Source organism: Macrotis lagotis, chromosome X, assembly GCF_037893015.1.
Source record: "Macrotis lagotis isolate mMagLag1 chromosome X, bilby.v1.9.chrom.fasta, whole genome shotgun sequence".
NCBI classification, from domain to species: Eukaryota; Metazoa; Chordata; class Mammalia; order Peramelemorphia; family Peramelidae; genus Macrotis; species Macrotis lagotis.
In genome coordinates this window covers 455,372,939-455,395,305 of record NC_133666.1, presented here as the reverse complement: position 1 = coordinate 455,395,305, position 22,367 = coordinate 455,372,939, and the positions used below count along the sequence as shown (strand labels likewise).

The window sequence follows — 22,367 nt, the reverse complement described above, 5'->3', positions numbered from 1 at the left end:
TTCTGCATCCTATACATCATGGAATTTGGTGCTTATTAAGCTTAATGCAAAAGTCATAACTAAAGAATTAAAGAACTTGACACATAATGACATTTTTTAAAATATCTTTTATCTTGAGTCTCAAACAGACATGCATGCATACATACACACACACACACACACACACACACACACATCACACACACACACACAGGTAGCAACATCAAACCTAGTGAGCACATCCTAGAAAGACACATTGCAGCCATGTGGCTTTGGGCAAGCCACTTAGCCCCATTGCCTTGAAAAATCTAAAAACAAAAAACAAACAAAAAACCACATTGCTAGGCAAGCAAAGTCATGAATTAGTCCAACTACTCTAGAAAGTATTTGTAATTATTCTTTAAAAAGTTACTATATATCCATAACTTTAATGGGGAGATCCATCTTCTAGTTCTATACCCAAAGGGGGCAAATACAGAAAGAAAAGTTTTATATGAACAAAAATATCCAAAACACTCCTTTTCTAGTAATACAGAACAGAAACAATAAATATGCCCAACATGTAGAGAAGTGTTAAACAAATAGGGGGCAAATAAATGTAAGAGAATATTAATACATAGAAATACTATGAATTCAGAGAGGCACAAGACATATAAACTGATTAACAATAAAATAAGCAGAACAAGAAAAACAATGTGGATAAAGACTACAACAATGTAAAGAAAAAAGTGCAAAAGTAAACTGAATGCTCTGAATGCTCTGACCAAGTTTTGGCCCAGAAAAGTTGAGAAAATACATCTCCCTCCTAACAGTGCAGAGTATGTGAAATGGAAATACCCTCAGATGATCATTTGATCAGATGTGTATAATACAAAATTTCAATGTGTTGATTGACTTAAATGAACTTCCTTTCTTCTTTTTAAAATTTTTGTTATACAACATTGTGAAGTGATCAACCTTCATGAATACAGCTACTCTCAGTAGTTCAGAAGGCTAGGACAACCCTAGGGAGATCAGTTATAGACAATGCTATCCCTATCCAGAGGAAGAAAAACAAAACAAAACAAAATTAAAAAAAAACCTTCAGAACCTGAATGCACATTACAATCACTTTTTGAAAATTTCTGTATTTTTTTCCTATCTCATGGTTTTCTTTTCTTTTCTTTTCACTTAATCCTAATTCATCATACCAAAAATGACTAATCTGTAAACATGTTAAATACTAATGTATATGTAATGAAATTCACTAGACTGCCACTGAGGGGAGAAGGGTAGGAAGGGTGGGTGGAAGGAAATCATGTAACTTAAAAATATGCATATGCATGAGGATGAATGTTGAAAAACTTTCATAATGTATAATTGAAAAAATATCAATTGGGAAAAATGATATTTAGAAAAGGCAAAAAAAGTTACAAAAAGATGGCTCACCGGCGGTTTGGGGGTTGAAGGGAAGAAGAGGTGAGAATAATTAGAAAGAAAGGTGATGCAAAAACACAAAGCATCAATAAAAATAAAGATATGGAGATTACACTACGAAACTTCCAAGGTCCCTAATCATCTTCTAATTTGTGTCTCTACCTCAAATGTTTGCTTCCAAAGTGATTTTCCTAAGGTACAGATCTAAACAGGTCACCCCCTCCAGGTCCCCAATAAACTAATAGCTCCTTCTCTAGGATCAAAGATCAATTCTTTTTAAGACATATATAGCCAAAGGTCCCATATGAACAACCTGGACCCTTTACTTTCCAATTTCCTTTCAAAAGACTCTACAGCGGCACTGCCCCCCCATGCATATGATGATTTATCTCCCACAACTCCACTTTTCACAGCTGTGTTCAATGCCTGAAATGCTCTCCCTCCTCACCTCTGACTCTCACCATCTCCAAGAGGACTTCCTTGGTCTCCACAGTTCTAGTGCCTTCACTCAGAGATTATTTCTAGATATTTTTGTTTTTAACTTGTCTGTGCAGTTATTTATATGTTGTCTCCCTCTTTAGAATCTGAACTCCTTCAAGACCAGGACAATGTTTCTGGGTTTTTTTTCTTGTTAAACTCAGAACTTCAACACAGTTCTTGGCACATTAGGAAGTGCTTTATGTATGTAAATGGCTGTAAATTCTTTTATCTGTGTGTCCCTAGCACCTTGCATATAGTAGGCAATGAATCTGTGAGAGGAAGCAGTAAAGTACAATTTTCATGAAGCCACAGAAAGATATGTATCCAGAAATAAAAAAGCAGTCAGCAACTCACTATTATGTGACAGAGTTCTGAAAATGCTACCAGCAGAAGTAAGACAAAAGAAAGAAATTAAAAGAAGCCAGGCAAAGAGGAGATTAAAAGAGAAATCTCAGGAAATCAGCAAAGATACTAATCAAGATAAGTATCAGCTTCAACAAAGTTGGAGACTACAAAATAAATCCTCAAAAATCAATTTCATTTGAATATAATCATGGAAATGGAAATTTCATTCTAAATAACTATAAAACATAAAGTATCTTGTGATCAATCTATAAAAGCACACAAAAAAAGTGTTTAGATTAAATTACAAAGTGTTCCTCACAAACCTAAAGAATAATATTCAGTGCCCATGTCTAGGTTGGGCCAATATAATAAAAATGACAATACTATCAAAGTTAATTTATATTTTTAATCCTATACCAATCAAATTATCCAAGGGAATGCTTTATGGAACTTGAGAAAATAACAAAAATCATTTGGAAAAATAAAAGACAGAAAATATTAAGGGAAAATAGTGATCAAGAAAAAGAGAAAGGGATAAAGTGGGGGGAAATCTCATTGTATTATAAATGTCAGTCAACAAAAACCATCTGGTGTTGGTTTAAAAGAGGCAGATCAATGGAACAGACTAGCTATTAAAGAAACAATGGTACTCAATAATTCCGTTTCTGGTAAACTGGAAAACATAAACGACTTAGAAAAGCAGTCCCTGGTTGATAAAAAGTACTGAGAAAACTGAAAACCAATCTAGCAGAAATTAGGCTTATGCCGACACCTTACCAACACACAATATATTCTAAATGGATATATGGCCTTAATATTAAAGATCATACTATTAAAAAATTACAAGAAAAGTAGATCATAGATCTCTCCGAGCAATGAATAAAAAATGTATTGGGGGAAGGGAAAAATGAAATTTTTTCAAAAATATTTTTAGGGGCAGCTAGATGGTGCAGCAGATAGAGCACCAGTCCTGGAATCAGGAGTGCCTGAGTTCAAATCTGGCCTCAAACACTTAATAATTGCCTAGCTGTGTGACACTGGGCAAGTCACTTAACCCCATTGTCTTAAATAAATATTTTTAAAAAAGATAAAAAATTGTTTTTTGTTTTTTCAATAACATGCAATGGAAGTTTTCACCAATCATTTTTTTTGCAAGGTTTTGAGTTTTACATTTTTTACTCCCTCACTCCTGCTCCCCCCTCCCCTGACAGAAAGCAATCTAATACAGGCTCTATATGTGTAATTATGCAAAACATAGATCCATATTAATCATGTTGTAATAGAACTTTCCATCCAAATGGAAGGAAAAAATTAGAAAAAAAAAATATATATATAAGAAAATTTTTAAAAATTGAAGATAGTAAACTGTGATCTGCATTTATATTCTAAAGTTCCCTCTCAGGATATGGATGGCATTTTCCATCCAAGCTCTTTTAGAATTGTCTTTAATTATTATGCTGTTTAAATGAACAAGTCCATCATAGTTTATCATTATCCAATGTTGCTGTTAGTGTATATAATGTTCTGATTCTGCTCATTTCACTCAGCATCAATTCATGTAAGTTAGGAAATGAATTCTTAACCAAACAAGGTATAGAGGCAATTACAAAAGATAAAATAGTTAACATGGATTACATGAACTCAAAAAGCTTCTGCTTAGTAAAAATAAATGTACTTAAGATCAAAAGGGAAATGGTCAATAAATTTCTCTAATTAGAGCTTTATCTAATTAACAGATAATTATAAAAGAATAATAACCATTCTCCCACAGAAATATGATCAAAGGATATGAGCAAATAGTTGTCAAAAGAAGAAATACAAAGCATTCATAACCATATAAAAATGTTCCCATTAGTAATAAGAGAAATATAAATCAAAATAAAACTGCAGTTTCACTTCATCTCCTGGAAAATTGGAAGAAAAATGTCAAAAATGCAGGAAGGGGGGGCAGCTAGATGGCCCAGTGAACAGAGCATTGGCCCTAAAGTCAAGAGGACCTGAGTTCAAATCCAGTCTCAGACACTTAATAATTATCTAGCTGTGAGGTCTTAAACAAGTCACTTAACCCCACTGCCTTGCAAAAATCTTAAAAAAAAGTACAGGGAGGGCTGTGGGAAAATAAGCACACTAAAACATTGTTGGTGGAGTTATAAAATCTTTAAGCCATTTCAGAAAGTAATCTGGAATTATGCAAATAAAGTGACTAGAATGTCCATACCTCTGAACTTGAGATTCCATTACTGGTCTTATACATGAGTCCCTTAATAAGCTTCCACATACATAAAAACATTTGTAGTGGCACTTTTTATGATAGAAAGGAACGGAAACAAAGTAGACATCCATTGATTGGGGAATGGCTAAAAAAAATTGATACTTAAATGAAAAGGAATTTTACTGTGCTTTAGGAAATGAAGTATATGGTTAGGAAATGAAGTATAGGTGGTGCAGTGGATAGAGCACCGGCCCTGGAGTCAGGAATACCTGAGTTCAAACCCGGCCGCAGACACTTAATAATTACCTAGCTGTGTGGCCTTGGGCAAGGCACTTAACCCTTGCAAGAAAAAAAACTAAAAAAAAAAAAGAAAAAAAGAAAAAGAAAAAGAAAAAGAAAAAGAAATGAAGAATGCATTGATCTTATAGAGAATCATGGAAAGATCTATAGGAACTGATGCGAAGTAAAGGAAGCAGGGCCAAGAAAACAATACACACGTCCACTGATGGTGTACATTGCAGCAGTTTTGGGATTTTTTTCAGCACACCAATTTTTCCTCTTTTTCTTTCTGTATTTAATGACAAAATGGATGACTCTAAGAGGGGAGGAGTAAGGATAGTAAATAATGATGATGTAAAAAACAAGATATCAATAAAATAATGTTCTAAAAGAAGGTAATTAACAGGTCTAAAGATGCAGAAGTCAAAGAAAATAAGGGATAAAAAAAAATGAAATCGTATTTGGCTACTGGAAGATCATTGGTGAAAGTTGAGAGAACATTTTCAGTAGAATGTTAAGGGACTGAAACCAAACTGTAGAGATAGGGGAGGAGAGAGACTGCACTGGCTAATATGAGCAAAAGAAACTACTGCATTCAAGACAAAAGAATACTAGAACAAGGTTCTAGAAAACACAGGAAAGAATGGGATCAAGGATAAAGATAGGGGATTGGCTTTAGGAGAAAGGATACCAGGTTACTTCTCATTATTATTAAAAGAAAAGAAAAGGGAAAGTATATCATGATCCTGAGACATTCTGAAAAAAAGAAGTGGAAAGCCAAGGAAGCACATTTCAAATAAGTTTCTCTGATTGCATGTGTGAGATTAGCTCATGGCAAGGAATAAAATAAGAGAGTTGATAGGGACGAGCATCATCAACCAGTAAAGGCAATTAGTTGATCTCTTCAAAAAGAGAGTCAATGAGAGAACAGAGAGCTAGCTAATAGCTCTTTTGTTTTGCTACATCATTTAACTACTTAAAGAAAATGGAAATCAAAAAGAAAAAAAATCAGTAAGTAGATGCATACACACCAAGTTATTATCATGCCTATTCAACATTAAATTATAATAGAAACCTACCTTTTTAAGTGCATACTTTGGATCTTCAGGAAGAACCATTATAATCTTTCCATCAGGGTATTCAGCTAAAATTCTTTCCTTTTTCCACCCCTAAACAAAATGGATATATTCACATACTTTATTTCATATAACCATTTAAAGGGGAAAAAAGCAGCATCAATTTATCTTAAAATTTTCATGGATATGAATTATCTTATAAATTAACATTTGGCTGAGAGAGCCATAATTAGTCAGCCCATTTTTAAACACAAATACTTAAGCACAGTGCAAATTCAAGTTAAACTCTACTTATACAAACATACCCTCCCCATTCCTGATATAGTTAAAATGCCACTATATAATTTCCCACTTCAAAACAGTTCTGAAAGGTCTTAATTCACACAGCATGAAGCCCCTGAAGAGTTACTGATTCCCCAATGCAAGTTACCCTTCCCCAGATTCTTGTGAAAAGAACTTAACTCTTAAATTTATTTTGAACATGGTTACCTCCACAAACACACACTCATGGTTTTATGTCTGGCATGCGAAAGACCTCCAGGAGGTTTTAAATGAACTGATATGCATGCAGTAGCCCAGTATGTAAGGTATAGTTTTTTATTCTTATTGATCACAACTATCAAGAGTCACAAGAAGGAGACTATAAAAAATATAACTACCTTCTAAGAATCTAATGGGGAAGGAGGCTACGTTGTGTGTATCTGAAGTTAAACATACTCAAAAAAATAGAGGTAATTAATTCTTCTTCAGATCCACACTCGTGGTGATAAATGAGCAGAACCTGCATGAAAAAAAAAAAACAAAAAAACCACTTAAATCTAGTAAGATGGGACTGAACCAGAGGTTAAAACTAGGAGCTTTGAAGTTCGAAATAAATACAGAAGGAATGAGCTGAATGGGTTGTTTCATTTGTCTTACCCAAGCAAAAAGGTCTTTGGAGAAGCAATATTATACTTCCTATTAGAATAAACCATCTTCTTCTTTTTGAGATCTGTGCTTTCTAAAAATATTACAGCTGAATGAAACCAAGATAAAGGCAAAATGGACTTTTTACTTAATTTCACTTCGACTGTTGACAAAGCTTAGAGAAGTTTTGTTATTTAAGGAATTGGGAGGCTATTGTTATTATATTGGTTAGAAAGATTGTTAACAAGACAATGATATGACCATTTGATCATACATGAAATTTCTGGAAAAACCCTAAGATTTCTTTACTGACTCTAAAAGCATCTATAAGGGCTATACAATCTGAGATCCTATAATTCTGCCTGATATGCTGTCCTCAAATTTTAATCTAAGGAAAAAAGAAAAAACAGGAACAGTCTTAAAAGATTTTTTTTAAAGAGGAAACCAAGTCTAGATGAAAAGTTACACCACCGTCATGCTTCTCTCTCTCTCTCTCTCTCTGTGCATACATATATATATATAGATATAGATATAATATATATACATATATACATATATCCCAAAACAAGTAAAAAAATCAGCAATCAGAGGCATATAGGTATTATCACTTTTTATAAATGCATTTTCACAAATAATTTGATAAGTTTTATGATTTTTAATTCTATAGATTTTTCACTTCGATTATAGTACAAATTCTCTCATAAAGAACAAATAATTTAAATAATTTTTAATGCCACACTTTTTAAGTTAAATTACTTGAATTACTTGAAAACAACCTATAACCTGCACTTTTTTATTTGATTAAACTGTTACTTCAATGACATTCCACTGCTATTATATAATTTGATAATAACTTTTTAAAAATAACATGACTCTACATTTATTATGAGAGCTTCTTAAAATAATTTTAAAGTTAAAATGCAGAAATCAGAATTGGAGGAGACTTTTTAGTAAATCATTTAGTTCAAGCTTCTTCTTTTATAATTTATGTGAAAAATTTGGTCCAGTTTCTTCAAAATGAATTTGATGAAGGGGCTATCCAAATTATTATCTTATTAAAATCTTATTTCAGATTTAATGAAATAAGGATAAAAAATTTATCATATTGAAGTAAGACTTGTACATATTTACATTTTTCCCTTTCTAGCTATCTGACAAAAAAGGCTTTCACAAATAAAAAAAGAAATATAAATATAAACTATGACCAATGACTTTATTAGGATTAAATATTATATTATTCATATTACTAATTAATATTTTAAAACCAGAAAAATAGAACATTATTAAATATATCAAAATAAGAGGTAAGAAATAACAAGAGATCTGATTAACCTATTCTCCAAGGCTATGAAATTGCCTGATTCTGTGCTCTAAGATCATCCTCTATTTAGTCATACATACATACATACATACAAGTATGTAGACAGTAAAGACTTAAAGCTATCACTGGTCTCTTGAAGTAGAATTGTGAGTTGAACTCTGCTGTCCAAGATTATTTGACAACAGTAAAAGAATATGAAGGAAGGATGGTTTTGAAGGAACACACCCACACAATCTCTGTCTCTCTGTCTCTCTCTGTCTCTCTCTCTCTCTCTCTGTCTCTCTCTCTAATATTTACAAAAACCATAACAGTTTTAACAACTATTCTGAAACCAATTTATTTAAAGATCTTAAAATAATTGTCTCCATTGAGGGAAATGAGTGAGAAATGATGTCAAATGATGTCAAAGTGAGAAATGATGTCATTTTTAAAATGAAGATAGCTCCTGAATTTAAACAATATATACAAATGATAACCATATAAAAACAACTTTGAAAAATTCTGATCAATGCAATAATAAGCCACAAGTCCAAAAATAAAAGAAACATACTACACACCTCACCAGAGGGATGATATACTTAAAATGAGGCATATTTTTGGACATCGACAACATGGAAATTTGTTCTGATAAATATAAATATTTTTCTTATTATTGTTTGATAAGGGAGGGAGAAATAATAAATGCTAATAAAATGAATTAACAAATTTGGAAATAAAATCAATGTTTCTAATAATTAACAAATTCTGGGTCAAAACTGATATTTATCATCACAGAGTTTAGAATAATTGTATTATCTCTCCTTACACTGTTTAGGGATGCAGAAAACATCTTAAATACTGTCAAGTCTTATCAGCAAACAGTATGTCACTTCATTGTCCATATATATAGTACGTAATCCTTAACACTCTGAGTACCTTTTTTCCACTATTCCTCCACAATCACTGAAAAAAAGCACTTTAGGGGTCACTTAATTCTGATGGCACTATTTAATTTTTTGTTTCAGAGCACCAAACAAGAAGTAGCACTACAAATATTTAACAAAAAGCCAAATGATCAGAAAAGGAGGTGAGTCAGACATATATGAAGAGAGAATTAATAGACAGCAACATCATCATTTTAGAAGCCACATAAAGTCAGAAAATTTAGCAAAGGTCTCCATTCAAACAAAGAGAACAAAGATTTGGGTTTGAATCTCAGCTGTGCAAGTTTCTACCTCTATTGACTTGGGCAACATAATTCATTTTTTTTTAAGGTTTTTGCGAGGCAAATGGGGTTAAGTGGCTTGCCCAAGGCCACACAGCTAGGTAATTATTAAGTGTCTGAAACCAGATTTGAAACCAGGTACTCCTGACTCCAGGGCCGGTGCTTTATCCACTATGCCACCTAGCCGCCCCTAACATCATTCATTTTTTCAAGGCTTCAATTTCCTCATTAAATTAAGAGAGTTGGACTAAAAGACCTCTAAGCTCTTCAAGCTCTAGAACTATCAAACATTAAGTGATTCCTATGTGCCAAGCCCTGGGGACATATAAAGATGAAGAATGAAACCATTCATAATCTCAAAGAACTTTCATACTACATAATCCCTGTGGTACATTTATGGTACATTTATATTAACTTCACTGGAAGTTAAAGCATGGAGAGACACATGGTTGGAAGAATTGTTCAGAGATCCATCCAACTATCTGTTCAGAAGATAAGGTAGAAACTAATATATATGAAAAAAACTTCATTAAAACTCGCAGTTGGGGTGGCTAAGTGGCGCAGTGGATAAAGCACCGACTCTGGAGTCAGGAGTACCTGGGTTCAAATCTGGTCTTAGACACTTAGTAATTAACGTAGCCGTGTGGCCTTGGACAAGCCACTTAACCCCATTTGCCTCGCAAAAACCTAAAAAAAAAAAAACACCTCCCAGTTAAAATGTCAACTTCAGCATAGTTTAAATGTGTGTGTGTGTTTTATGTGTATATATATCTGGGTCAAACTAACTTTTAAAAAATTTTTAAAATTAAAAAAAAATTTTAAACATCTCAAGCAATTAATTTTTAAAAGGAAAGTTAGAAATTTCTTTGGTGCATTTCAATTCTATAGCTTATGATAGCAATCCAACAAGATTTCGTGTTAAATTGTAAACTACCCAAACACTAAATGATATTCCACTTAAAATCTGTAAGTACAACCAACTAGGAAAAAACTGATGACATAAAATGGATCCTTAGCTTCTAATCTTAAATTAAGATAATGGCCTAAAAGGTTTAAAGAGTCACTCAAGATTTGCATGTGCTTAAAAGAATGGGAGCTTACTTAATTCACCAGTCTTGTTCCATGAGATATTTATATACTCTTGAATATATAAATTTTTTCCTCTAAGAAAAGGAATACAATCAAATACAATAAAACAAGACAAGAGAATACAATCAAAGCTGGAGTGGATATTAGATATCTAGTCCAACTTTCATGGGGTGGTATCTAAAATAACTTAATGTCCCCTCTGGCTAAGACAAGGGGTTCTTGACTACAAAACCAGATCAGAGTTCTTTCTCTTCTGCTGCTAAGGAAACGTCAAGAAGAAATCTTATCTTGTGCTTTGGAAAGGAAAAATTCTGACTTTTTTTTGCTTTTTAAAAAAAAATTAAGGCACTTAGTATAAGTTTCTCAGAACATAGCCTTATGTAAGATATGATGCTTTTCACTGACATAATAAACCATTTTAGAATCATGCAATATTAAAAGGTGGAGATATATTATTCCAACCTCATTTTGCAAATGAGGAAACTGAGGAAGACTAAACACCTTGGTCAAAAGCATATAGTTAGTTAGGTAACAGGGTCAGAACTCAACTTAGAAACCAGGAGCTCTTCCAACTATCCCATGTTACTTTCTCTTGAATAAAGAAACCAGAATATCATATTTTATGGCACTGAAACTTTCATATTTTAAGTAACTCTGATTCTCTCAATATTAAAGATATTCAATAATTCTCAATTATCAAGTATACGATGTTAGAGAAAACATCTCTCTATGGCACTGACCTTTTGTGTCTCTGATCATAAGTGATCAGTCTTCAAATGACCAAAATTTAAGAAGTGACATGTTAGACCAAACCAAAGATCCTGGGAAAGAATAATAGATTTGCCAAGTCATACTGAAAGGTAAGGAAACTATAATAAAAAGAACTCACATTTATATAGCACTTTAAAGTTCATCAGATGCTTAGCTTAAGATTCTATCATGGCTCTATGATCCACAATTATTATTTGTATGTTCTGAGCATTTTAAAGGAAAATAATATCCAAGTTAAAGCAATGATTTGTCTATAATAAAACACAAGCCAATAGAATAAATGTGAAATGTTAAACCTTGGGTTCCAAAAAACAGAACGTCACAAGTATAAGATAGGGAGGTATGTGAATGATAAAACCTAGGGGTTTTAATGGGCTCAGTACTGAGTTAGTCATGTAATATAGCAGGTAAAAAAAAAGGTTACTGAATCTAAGACTCCACTAAGAAAAGTATAATTTCAAGGAATAAGAAGATATTAGCTCCTTTTATCTGCTCAGTCCACATTCAGTTCAGGGCACCAAAGTTTAAGATGGTTATTCATAAATCAATCAATCAATCAATCAACAGGGTTTATATTAAGTACCTACTACGTGCCAGACACTGCATTACATGTTGGATAAGCACAAAGGATGAAAAAAATCTTATTCACAAGGCACTTACATTCTAATAAAGGAGATAAACAAGTACATCTACAGCATAAATATAAAATTAATCAAGCATATACAAAGTTAAAAACAAGGTAGTTTGGGAGAAAAGATACTAATGGCTGAGGGGGAAGGAAAGTCTTCACACATAAGATAGAACCTGACCTGCATCTTAAAAGAGAAACACTCAGAAAAGAGGAAAAGGATCAAGAGCCTAGAGGATAATCTGTTCAAATCTGGAGAAGAGTGAGAGTATCTGAAATAAGAAACAAAGAGACAAGGAATTCTGAACCACAGAGTGCATGAGGTAGAGTAATGACCAATGAAACATTAAAAGCTAAAAAGGTCTGTGTTTAAAGGAAATCACTTTAAAAGCAGTGTATAGAATGGACTTAAGTAAAGAGTGAGATGGGAAGATCAATTAAGATACAGTTGAAATAATCTAGACAAGGGATGATGACAGGTCCAAATTAAGGTAGCTGTGTGAGTGAAGATAAGGGCTTAGATTCAAGAGATGTTATGAATGTAGAGATGGTGAGACTTGGCAACTAACAGGATCTAGAGGAAGAGGAATCAAGGATGATGCCAAGATTATGAATCTGAATCATTGAAAGGTCAAGATGCTTTGAAGGGTGTAGGATTTTAGAGGGAAAGATAGTGAGCTTCATTTCAGACATAGAGTTTAAGATACATCTAGTTTGTAATGTCAAAAAGGCAAATGATAATATAGAACTGAGGCTGGGGGAGAAACTGGAACTGGATTTAGAAACACAGAACTGATGGGTATAAAGATGATAGTTAAAACTCATGGGAGTAGGGGCAGCTAGGTGGCACAGTGGATAGAGCACCGGCCTTGGAGTCAGGAGTACCTGGGTTCAAATCCTACCTCAGACACTTAATAATTACCTGCCACTTAACCCCATTGCCTTGAAAAATTAAAAAAAAAAAAACTCATGGGAGTGAATAAGATTACCAAGAGAGGGTGAAGAAAGCCCAGAACAGGATCACCCCCCTAGTAAGGGGGTAAGATACGGATGATGAGCCAGCAAAGGAAACTGAGCAGTGAATCAAACAAGTGAGGTCAACCAAGATAAATTCGTGTCCTAGAAAGGAAAGACTATTCAAGAGGAGCAGGTGGTGTACATTGTCAAATAAAGTATATAGGTTAAGAAAGATCAAGATTTAGAAAAAGATCATGGGGTGGCTGGGTGGCACAGTGCATAGAGTACTGGCCCTGGAGTCAGGAGTACCTGAGTTCAAATCCGGTCTCAGACACTTAATAATTACCTAGCTGTGTGGCTTTGGGCAAGCCACTTAACCCCACTGCCTTGCAAAAGAATAAACTAACTAAAAAAAAAATATGACCTCAAGAAAAGACCATGGATTTGACAATTTAGAGCTAACTAGTAACTTTGGAAAGAATATACTGTTTCAAATAAGTGTTATAAGAAGTTAGATGTAAAGGATTTGAAAGGACTGAAAGTTGTCCTAGAGGCTAAAAGTATAGTTAATTTGTTAAAGGAATCTGACTGAGAAAAGGATGTAGGAGGAAGACTTAGGTGTGGAAGCAGCAGGGAAAGAACCAATTGATAGGAGAGGTTGAAGATTTGAGGAGGGGATGGATCAGGGATGCAATCTGCTGGAGAAAGAAGTGTCCAAAAGAGTGTAACAAAAATAGTGAAATAGGTCTTGACTAGTTTAAAGAACTAGAAAGGACTTGTTTAAAGAACTGGGAAAAGATTGGAGGGGAGGGGGGGGGGTATGCAGACTGTTTGGGGATTTCTTGAAAATAGAAACCATGTTATTTCTTTGAATCCTCCAAAGTATCAAGTATACAAGTACTTATTAATGTGAAATATTTAAGGGGGAAAAATAAATTAAACCATGAGCTTTGCAATGAATCCAAATGCTATTTGTGATAAGTCACTAGAAAAACTAAAGGTGAAATCAAGGACATCTAGTGGGAGTTTCAGGTTACAGCTGAGATTAAGAAATTGGGACAATTATTTGACATGGTCATTGAGTACAAAGCTAAATTAGTCTGCTTTTAGGTCTCTGCCAAAAAGCAGAGTCTCTCCTTAATAAAGGAGTACCTCCTAAAGAGTGGTCCAATAGTTTAAATCCAAATGTTTCTCTCCAAACAAAATCCAAAATCAAGAAGAGAGATAAAGGCCAAAAATTATTAGAAAAATTAAAATTCTTTACAGGTCTTTAATACATACACATGATTTAAATATTATTTATCTCATAGAAAACAAAAGTCTTTACTAATTCAGTTTCTAGAGTAAATCTTTTATATCTTTTTTAAAATTTTATTTAAGTAATAGGGTTTAGTGACTTGCCCAAGGTCACACAACTAAGCAATTATTAAGTGTTGGGTTCCATATTTGAACTCAGGTCCTCCTGACTCCAGGGCTGGTATTCTATCCACTGTGCAAACTAGCTACCCCCAAAATTTCTCCAGTGAAAAATCCCTCCACACTTTAGTTAACAGTTTTATAAATTGCTTGAAGAAAAATAATTGGTGACCCAATATCTGCTAACAAGTTAATCTGGATTGAGCTGCACTGGTCCTCGGATCACAAACAATCTGTTGACAGGTTCACACCTGAAAGTCTTTCTATTCATCTTGCTTGCTATGAACTATTTACATTTATATATATATATTCATGCTAATATAACCTTCAAAGAAACAAAGTCATCTAGATCCCATCTAGATCTATAATACATTAAGATTCATTATAAGTTCAGTGGAAGAAATTCTTATTATAAGAATACTGAACTTCATTCCCCTCTGAAAACTGTTTTATCAATATAATCATTACTCTGGAAAGCTGAGGGGGAAGACTGCTTCCCACAGCTCAGCAGACAAATGATAGGTGGTAAGGCAGATCTAAATTAACAGATATGGCCAATGTGTTAATTTGTTTGACTTATTTTACTTGCTACAAATAAGGATCTGTTCTATGGATTAAGGAGGGAGAAGAGTCACTGGTAAGTGACAATTACATAAAACCAAAGGCATCATAATTTTTAAAGGCTGCTAATTTTAAAAATAATTGAATTATCCCTTTCAATTTATTTTTGTATTTTAATATTCTTTATTGTAAGAAAAATACTAAATAATTTTTAAAGTGTGTGTAACTATTAACATGAGCACTAAACTCCTTATTTTAACAAGATCACACTTGAAGAAACACACAAAAAAGGTAACACAGAAGAAAAATAAAATCATTAGTGCCAAAGAACAAAATCATCCAAATTAATTTTTGGTATTATAAATAAGAAATCAAAGTTATGTGCATTCCTTGTACATTTTGGTAAACAATATTTTCACCTACCTAAAAACTAACAATTTTTTATTAAATTTTTGTTTTTCAGACCATATATATATATAATAGAAAACATACTTAAAAACATAAAAAGGTGAATGATATGAACCTCAGTACAAAGGAAGACCATCTTCTGCTAAACTCAATTCCTTCTCTCAAAATTAAAAACAAAACCAAATAAAAAATTATCGTAAAAAACAACTCTTAGCTCTGTCCCATCAAAAAAAAAAGAAAAAGAAAAAATATCCTTGGATTCTTTTCTGGAGTCTCATCCCCCACCCCCAAAAATCCATAACTTATTAAAAAGGTCAATTTCATTCCTTTTTACATAAGAATTAACAACTTAGTTATTATTAACAAATTATAGGAGATATAAAATAACTATTACTAACTTCAATTCTTGGTTCACTAAACAAAATGTTATAAAGCAAAATCTCCAATTTTGTTCTTTGTTCTCAAAATGTGCTTGGCCTTTTACCTCAATGAGAATTTAACAATAATTTCATTAGAAGATACATTTTATCATAATGGCTTCCAAGAGCAATTTAATCAATTTGTATTCAAATTTTAAACTACTTTTCTAAGTAAAATCAAATGAAATATTTTTACTGAAAATAAGCTATAATTCACTTCAATGCCTATATATATGGTTATATATATATATATATATATATATATGCGATATGATATATATATATATTTTGCTTTCTTAACAAGTGACAAAAAGGATACTAGAACTGAGAAGTCCCATGCTAAAAACATCATTTTGTTGAAGAGTGCTGATATAAGCAATTGGGAAGGAAGGTTTCAAGAAACAAATCTTTATCTGTCAACAGATTTTCTGCATATATAAATCTTAAAACTTGCTGAGTGAATTTGAGAAAAATTAGAAGCAAAGACAGTCATTGGTATTTTTAGATTAAAGGTGAAAACTTTATCTGAGGAAGAAAACTAGATGACTGAAGTAATGATTATAGACTTTTTAACTTAAGGTAAAATGGCTCTTACTTGGGCCAAAGTAATAACATTTGAATAATTATCTAGTGCTAATCTGAATGTCTAAATGAAATGAGTTGGTGATCTCAGTTCAGATATCCTGGAGGTCTTGTCTATGTGAGTGTACAGTACTGAAGGTAACATGTATGTAAATATGGATTCCAGTTTGTATATCAGATTACATGGGAACAGCTTTCGTATAAAATCGCTATTTTCACAAGATATCTAAAATAGTTCAAAATTCAAATACTAAAAATTACCCAATATATATCTAACACATACATGAAGAAAAAATACAAAATTTCCTTATCCTTATACTACTAAACAGGAAAAAAAATAGGAAATTTTAACATACTTTTAGCAAGATTTCAGAGTTGAAGTCTCTTAATAAGACCAAAGAAAAATAAAAATTTGAAAATCATCTATATGGCATTTTGAGAATACTATTATATAATTACAAGATACACAGTTGTTCCAAGCCTTTGGACTATTAAGTAAATAAAGATTTTGATATCCTTCTAAGCTCTTACACATAGAAAAAGAACTGCCCAAGTGGAACAACATTATTTCTTAGTAGAAGCCCAGAACAAAGGCAATAAAAATGCTTATTTAAAACAAAAGTGAACTAACCAACATAAGTAAATTCCAAAATAAAAAAACCCAGTTTATTCCAGAAATGTTATGTTTTATTTTATCAAACTAAAGAAAATATGCAAAATATTATTTTAAAAGTCATTCAAGAAATAATCTTTTTGAGAATCCATCTCACTATAAATCTGATCATTTACCCTTAAAGAACCATGAAATTCTCTTACCACATATTTTACAGCACTAATAAACTGGTTGTGGAATAGTAAATGTTGTGTCTCATCTTCTGGATTTGAAGCTGTGTAAAGCATTCCACAAATATTACAGGAAACTGCTCCAAATCTTTTTTGTCCTGCATCCTAAGGAAAACACAATATATTACTCAAAACAATTCTGGAAAACTGAGCATAATTCATAAATCTGAATATAAACTATATGTAAGATGTGGAAATAACAATCTATAATGTCAAAAACACTCTAAAATTAAAGAATAATTTGGAAATTGATTATATCTAATAAATGAATCAACAATTGCTACATTTAATGTATGGAATTTTATAGATGAAGAAAAACCAGTTTAAAAACATGATTTATCTCACATTACAAAGAATTCTCTAAAAGTTTAAATGAATGAAACACATAAAAACTCAGGGTTTCATCATCATTAAGTTTTGTAATATTTTAAGTCCAAATATTTTGTAATGATGAGAATTGTTTCCTGAATGAAATAATTTTATATTATCTATAATGCAAAAAATTACAATCAAAATAATAATTTTACTTCCACATACTAAACATTAGAAACTTTCTGCTTTTTAATATTTTTTGATTAAGGGAACTTGTATAAAAAGGAAACTGATAAATGCTGGAGGGAACATGGAAAAGAAAGGATACTGAACCACTGCTGGTGGAGTTACACTGCTGGTGCAATCATTCTAGAGAATAATGTGGAAATAGTTTCAAAGGACTATAATACTAGACATAACCTTTGACCCAGCAGTAACCACTACTAGGTCTGTATCCAAAGAGATTTAAAAAAAAAAGGAAAAACTCTGATATGTACAAAAATATTGAAAGCAGCTCTTTTTGTGCTAATAAAGAATTGGAAATTGAGGGATAGCTATCAGCTGAGGAATGGATGAACAAGTTGTGATACATGTTTGTGATGGAATATTATTGTGATTGCTATAAGAAATGATGAGCAGAGTGGTTTCAGAAAAACTTGAAAAGACCTATAATGAACTGATGTAAAGTAAGCAGAACTAGGAGATTAATGTATACCACAACTGTAACAATGATTAACTATGAAAAGAGTTAGGTACTCTGATGAACACAACAATCCAATATATTTCCAAAGGATTCATGGTGAGAAATGCTATTGCCACTTTCAGAGAAAGATCTGATGAACTCTTTTGTTTTGGTATTTTTTAGGTTTTTGCAAGGCAATATGGTTAAGTGACTTGCCCAAGGTCACACAGCTAGGTAATTAAGTGTCTGAGGCCACATTTGAACTCAGGTCCTCCTGACTCCAGGGCTGATGCTCTGTTCACCTGCGCCACCTTTTTACTTTATTTTTCTTGCCTAATATGGAAATATGTTTTGCGTGATTTCACACCTATCTCAACGGGTGCAATAAGGGCAGAAGAAAGAGAATGTAGTTCAATTTAGATCAATGTGTACCATGGAAACAATGTGGGGACTGTCAGGTTGCCTTCTGTGGGGGTGGGGGGGAAGCAAGATTGGGAGAAAAATTGTAGAACTCAAAATAAATAAAATCTTTTATTTTTTTAGGTTTTGTTTTTGTTTTTTTGCAAGGCAATGGGGTTAAGTGGCTTGCCCAAGGCTACACAGCTAGGTAATTATTAAGTGTCTGTGGCCGTATTTGAACTCAAGTACTCCTGACTCCAGGTCCAGTGCTCTACCCACTGCATCATCCAGCCACCCCCAAAATAATTAAAATCTTTAAAGAAAAAAAGGAAGAGAACGTGGAACTCAAATTTTTTTTTAAAAATTCTATAAAGAAAAAAATTTTAAGCATCGAAAAATTAAAAGAAAACTATATATTCAATACTTTTTCTTTGGAAATTGAACTATTCTGCTATGACCGGAAAAACTTTAATTAAATATATATAATTCAATTAATCAACAAGTATGAATTAATTCTTTGTACTTCTATCACCTGACAGTAGGTACTTACTATTTCCCTACTCACAAGGAAACTTACATTCTAAGGGGGAGATAACAAATAAGAGTATAAATAAAACCATAAAAATGAGATGAAGTGAATAAATACAAATACATGCAAATTTATTGAATTCAAGTTAATTTGAGAGAAAAGACAAGAGCAACTTGAGAAAGAAATGGCTCCATACTAATGGTGGTGACTGACTCTTAGCTTGAAAGAAAATATCACTCTTAAGATAGAGGAAGTAAATTTCAGGCATAGGGATGGCCAATGAAAAGACATGGAAATGTGAAATAAAGTACCCTATGTAAGGAAAAAAAGAAAAGGGAGTTTGGCTGGATCAAAAAGAAAGACAGGTTGTACAGGGCTTCAAAAGCAGAGAAGTTTGTAATTTATCCTTGAGGCAACAGACAACAATGGAATTGGATGAGACATGAGTAATGATTAAATTAAAAATCTTACACAATGGGAAGATGCAGTACCTTTGAGAAAACACGAAGGTTTGGAAGAGGGAAGACTTTAAAGAAAAAGATAATGAGTTCTATTTTTAGATATATTAAGTTTAAAATACCTGCAAGATAAGTGCTTATTTTTGTATCAGACATACATTGTGCTGGGAATACAAACAGAAGCAAATAGAGTCCTTCCCCTCAAAGAGTTTGCATTCCACATGGGGAATAAAACACATAGGAAGAGCTGGAAGGGAACTGAGAGAGCTAGAAAATAGTTACAGCTTGGTATACAATACAATGTAGAGATAGTTGTGGAGACCTAATTCTGAGTAAGATAAAGTGAAAGTTCACCTATCATTTTAATTTTTAACCAATGCAAAGATGGGTCAGAAAAACTCATGCACACTCAAGTTGCTCACATGGTATATTATGGAATACAAATCATTATACTAAATTTTTTATTGCACCCTACATTCTTATCAGATAAATTTCAAAAACAAAATAAAGTTGGCAAAAAATCAAATTATACATGTTGAAGAGAATAAAAGAAAACAAATACATTAATGCACGATAAAGAAAGATGTGAAATGGACCAGTTATTCAGGAAAACAATTTGGAACAATGTTTAAAAATTCACTAACATGTGAATAACCATTGTCCAAAAAAAGGAATTACTGGACCTATACCACAAGAAGAGTCAAATAAAGAAAAAAGGACATATATACAAAAATATTTATAGCAGTGTTCTTCATGTTTTTTTTTTACAATAACAAGGGAGGGGGAGCTAAATCAAAGAGAAAATAAATCTGTTACTCAAAAATACTGGAAATTTTAAAAAAGAATCAATAAAACAAGTTTTTATTTTAAAACAACCAGCCATATCTAAAAATGTATTGTTTAAAAGGATTGGCTGGGAAAGTAGAGAGGCATATCTGGAAATGACTAAGAAAAATAAAAGGCAACAAAATTTTAAAATAACTTACTATAATCAACTGTTTATCACCATCCTTCTCTGCTTCTTTTAGTTTCAAATCTTTTGAAATCTTTATTTCCAAAGGGGAATTGCACTTTGTGGATGATGACTGGTTTAGCAAACTCACCCTTCAAATTTAAAAAAAAAGATTAATTATATTTTATGACTCCAGTTAATTTTAAGCATTTTTTAAACAATGTAACATTCACTATGGCATTCATTATTAAATAATGAATTTTAAGGAAAAGATTTTTCTAGACCAATTAGTAAACTTGCATCTGAAAATGAACAGACTACACACTGTGAATTTTTTAACTTTGTAAATCATTTTATACTTCTCTCCTTCAAATATATGAAATAGTCCTTTCAAGATATCATACATTTTCATATGCTTATAGCAAAAAAATAAATCTATAAAAATTGAAAAAATTTTTTACAGAAACAGCAACACTTCTTATGTTTTGAGAATTTTTTCAACGAAAATTTTCTTTCTGGTTTCAGTACAATCAAACACATTAATAATTTCAATCATTTCTTTTAAATTGAACCTATAATTTAAATAGTGTGGGGAGATGATGATTAAGAAACTCCCTCTACCAATTTAGATCAACAAGTGTTCTATAACTTATGTTTTAAAATAGTTACTGGCAACTGCAAAATTAAATGACTTAAGGGGTGGCTAGGTGGCACAGTGGATAGAGCACCAGCCCTGGAGTCAGGAGTACCTGACTTCAAATCCAGCCTCAGACATTTAATAATTACCTAGCTGCATGGCCTTGGGCAAGCCACTTAAACCCCACTGCCTTGCAAAAAAAAAAAAAAATTAAATGACTTACTCAGTGTCACACAGCCAGTCTCTAAAAGGGGAATTGAATGCAAGTCTTCCTTGCTTCAAGATTAGTATTCTGTCCATTATACTATAATGTGTCCCAACATCTTTTAGCTTCAACTTCTTTTTATTGAATTTGAATTGTCATTTACCAAATTTATCAATTTGCTATAAATATTTTCCTGTCAAACGTCATTTTTATAATTATTTTTTCTGCAGAAATTTACACTGATGTTGGAAAAACAAAATAAGATTAAAAAAAAGTCTTGTTGAACACATTAAATGGTAGTTTAAACTCTAGAACAGACAGAATCTGGAAAACAGGTCTGGATCAGTTTCTCCCCAGAATTAGCAAAATACAGGCTTGGAGTTGGAGAGTTAATTAATTTTTCCCTTTTATTTGATTCTCTAATGCATTCTTCAATATATAATATGACTTATCAAATTATACATCAATCAAGAGAATTAACAAGTCAGAGTTCTAATCAGGAAGAGCTGGTTCACTACCCACCTTTAAAAAATACTGGCTCTGTGAACCCTGGGTTACTTATGTACCCATTTAACTTGTCAATGACCTACTAAATGTAAGATCAAAGCAGCTATGGCTCTTCTTTGGAGAAAAGAAATTACTAGGAGTTCCAAATACCAGTAAAATAAAAAGCCAGCTGTGTACAGGACACATTCCTCTATACCTCAAAACTTCCATTTGTCACAAATATCTTAAGAATTCATCTTTTAACCTAGATAAAGGTAATACCATACCTGTTATCACTGGTCTTCGATAGCTGGTTATTAAAAGTACTTATCAGCTGCTTAGGAGTTATTTCTGTAATTTAATAATAAAAAAAGACATTCTTAGCAATATAACAATTGCTCAAATTTAAACAGTCAAAATTCACTTAATAAAAACTATTATATTCTCTTCCTATCTACTACTTATAGCCAATAAAATTATACTTGTTTTATATAAGGAAAATTATTAAGAATAAAGGTACAAGGGCAGCTGCGTGGTGCAGTGAAGTAAGCCCTGGAGTCAGGAGGACATGAATTCAAATCAGGCCTCAGACACTTAATACTTACCTATCCTGTGTGACCAAAGGCAAGTCACTTAACCCCACTGCCTTGCAGAAACAAAAAAAAAAAAAAAAAAAAAAAAGAATAAAAGAATACAGGGTAAGAAATCCAAGATCTTATCCCTGAATAAAAGTTTTATTATTTATTTACTTATTAAGTTTTAACTTTTAAATATGGAGTATATGACAAATATTGGGAAGAGAAATGGGAAATACA

The 22,367-nt window shown here is 32.3% G+C and overlaps 1 protein-coding gene across 6 annotated transcripts in view; it reads right to left on the bottom strand.

The window, feature by feature from the left end:
• Nucleotides 1-22,367, bottom strand: part of ESCO1 (establishment of sister chromatid cohesion N-acetyltransferase 1) — a 66,348-nt gene that overhangs the window by 19,139 nt on the left and 24,842 nt on the right. For 3 of the 6 annotated variants that reach the window (XM_074200532.1, XM_074200534.1, XM_074200533.1), the window contains exons 7-10: nucleotides 21,840-21,903; nucleotides 20,259-20,376; nucleotides 16,866-16,997; nucleotides 5,791-5,880 (exon numbers count right to left, since the gene is read on the bottom strand). In XM_074200532.1, the coding sequence (XP_074056633.1) occupies nucleotides 5,791-5,880; nucleotides 16,866-16,997; nucleotides 20,259-20,376; nucleotides 21,840-21,903 (404 nt within the window). Of the gene's footprint in view, nucleotides 1-5,790; nucleotides 5,881-6,446; nucleotides 6,569-11,047; nucleotides 11,129-16,865; nucleotides 16,998-20,258; nucleotides 20,377-21,839; nucleotides 21,904-22,367 lie in introns of those variants that run through there. The other 3 variants (XM_074200536.1, XM_074200535.1, XM_074200537.1) reach the window with 3 other exon arrangements.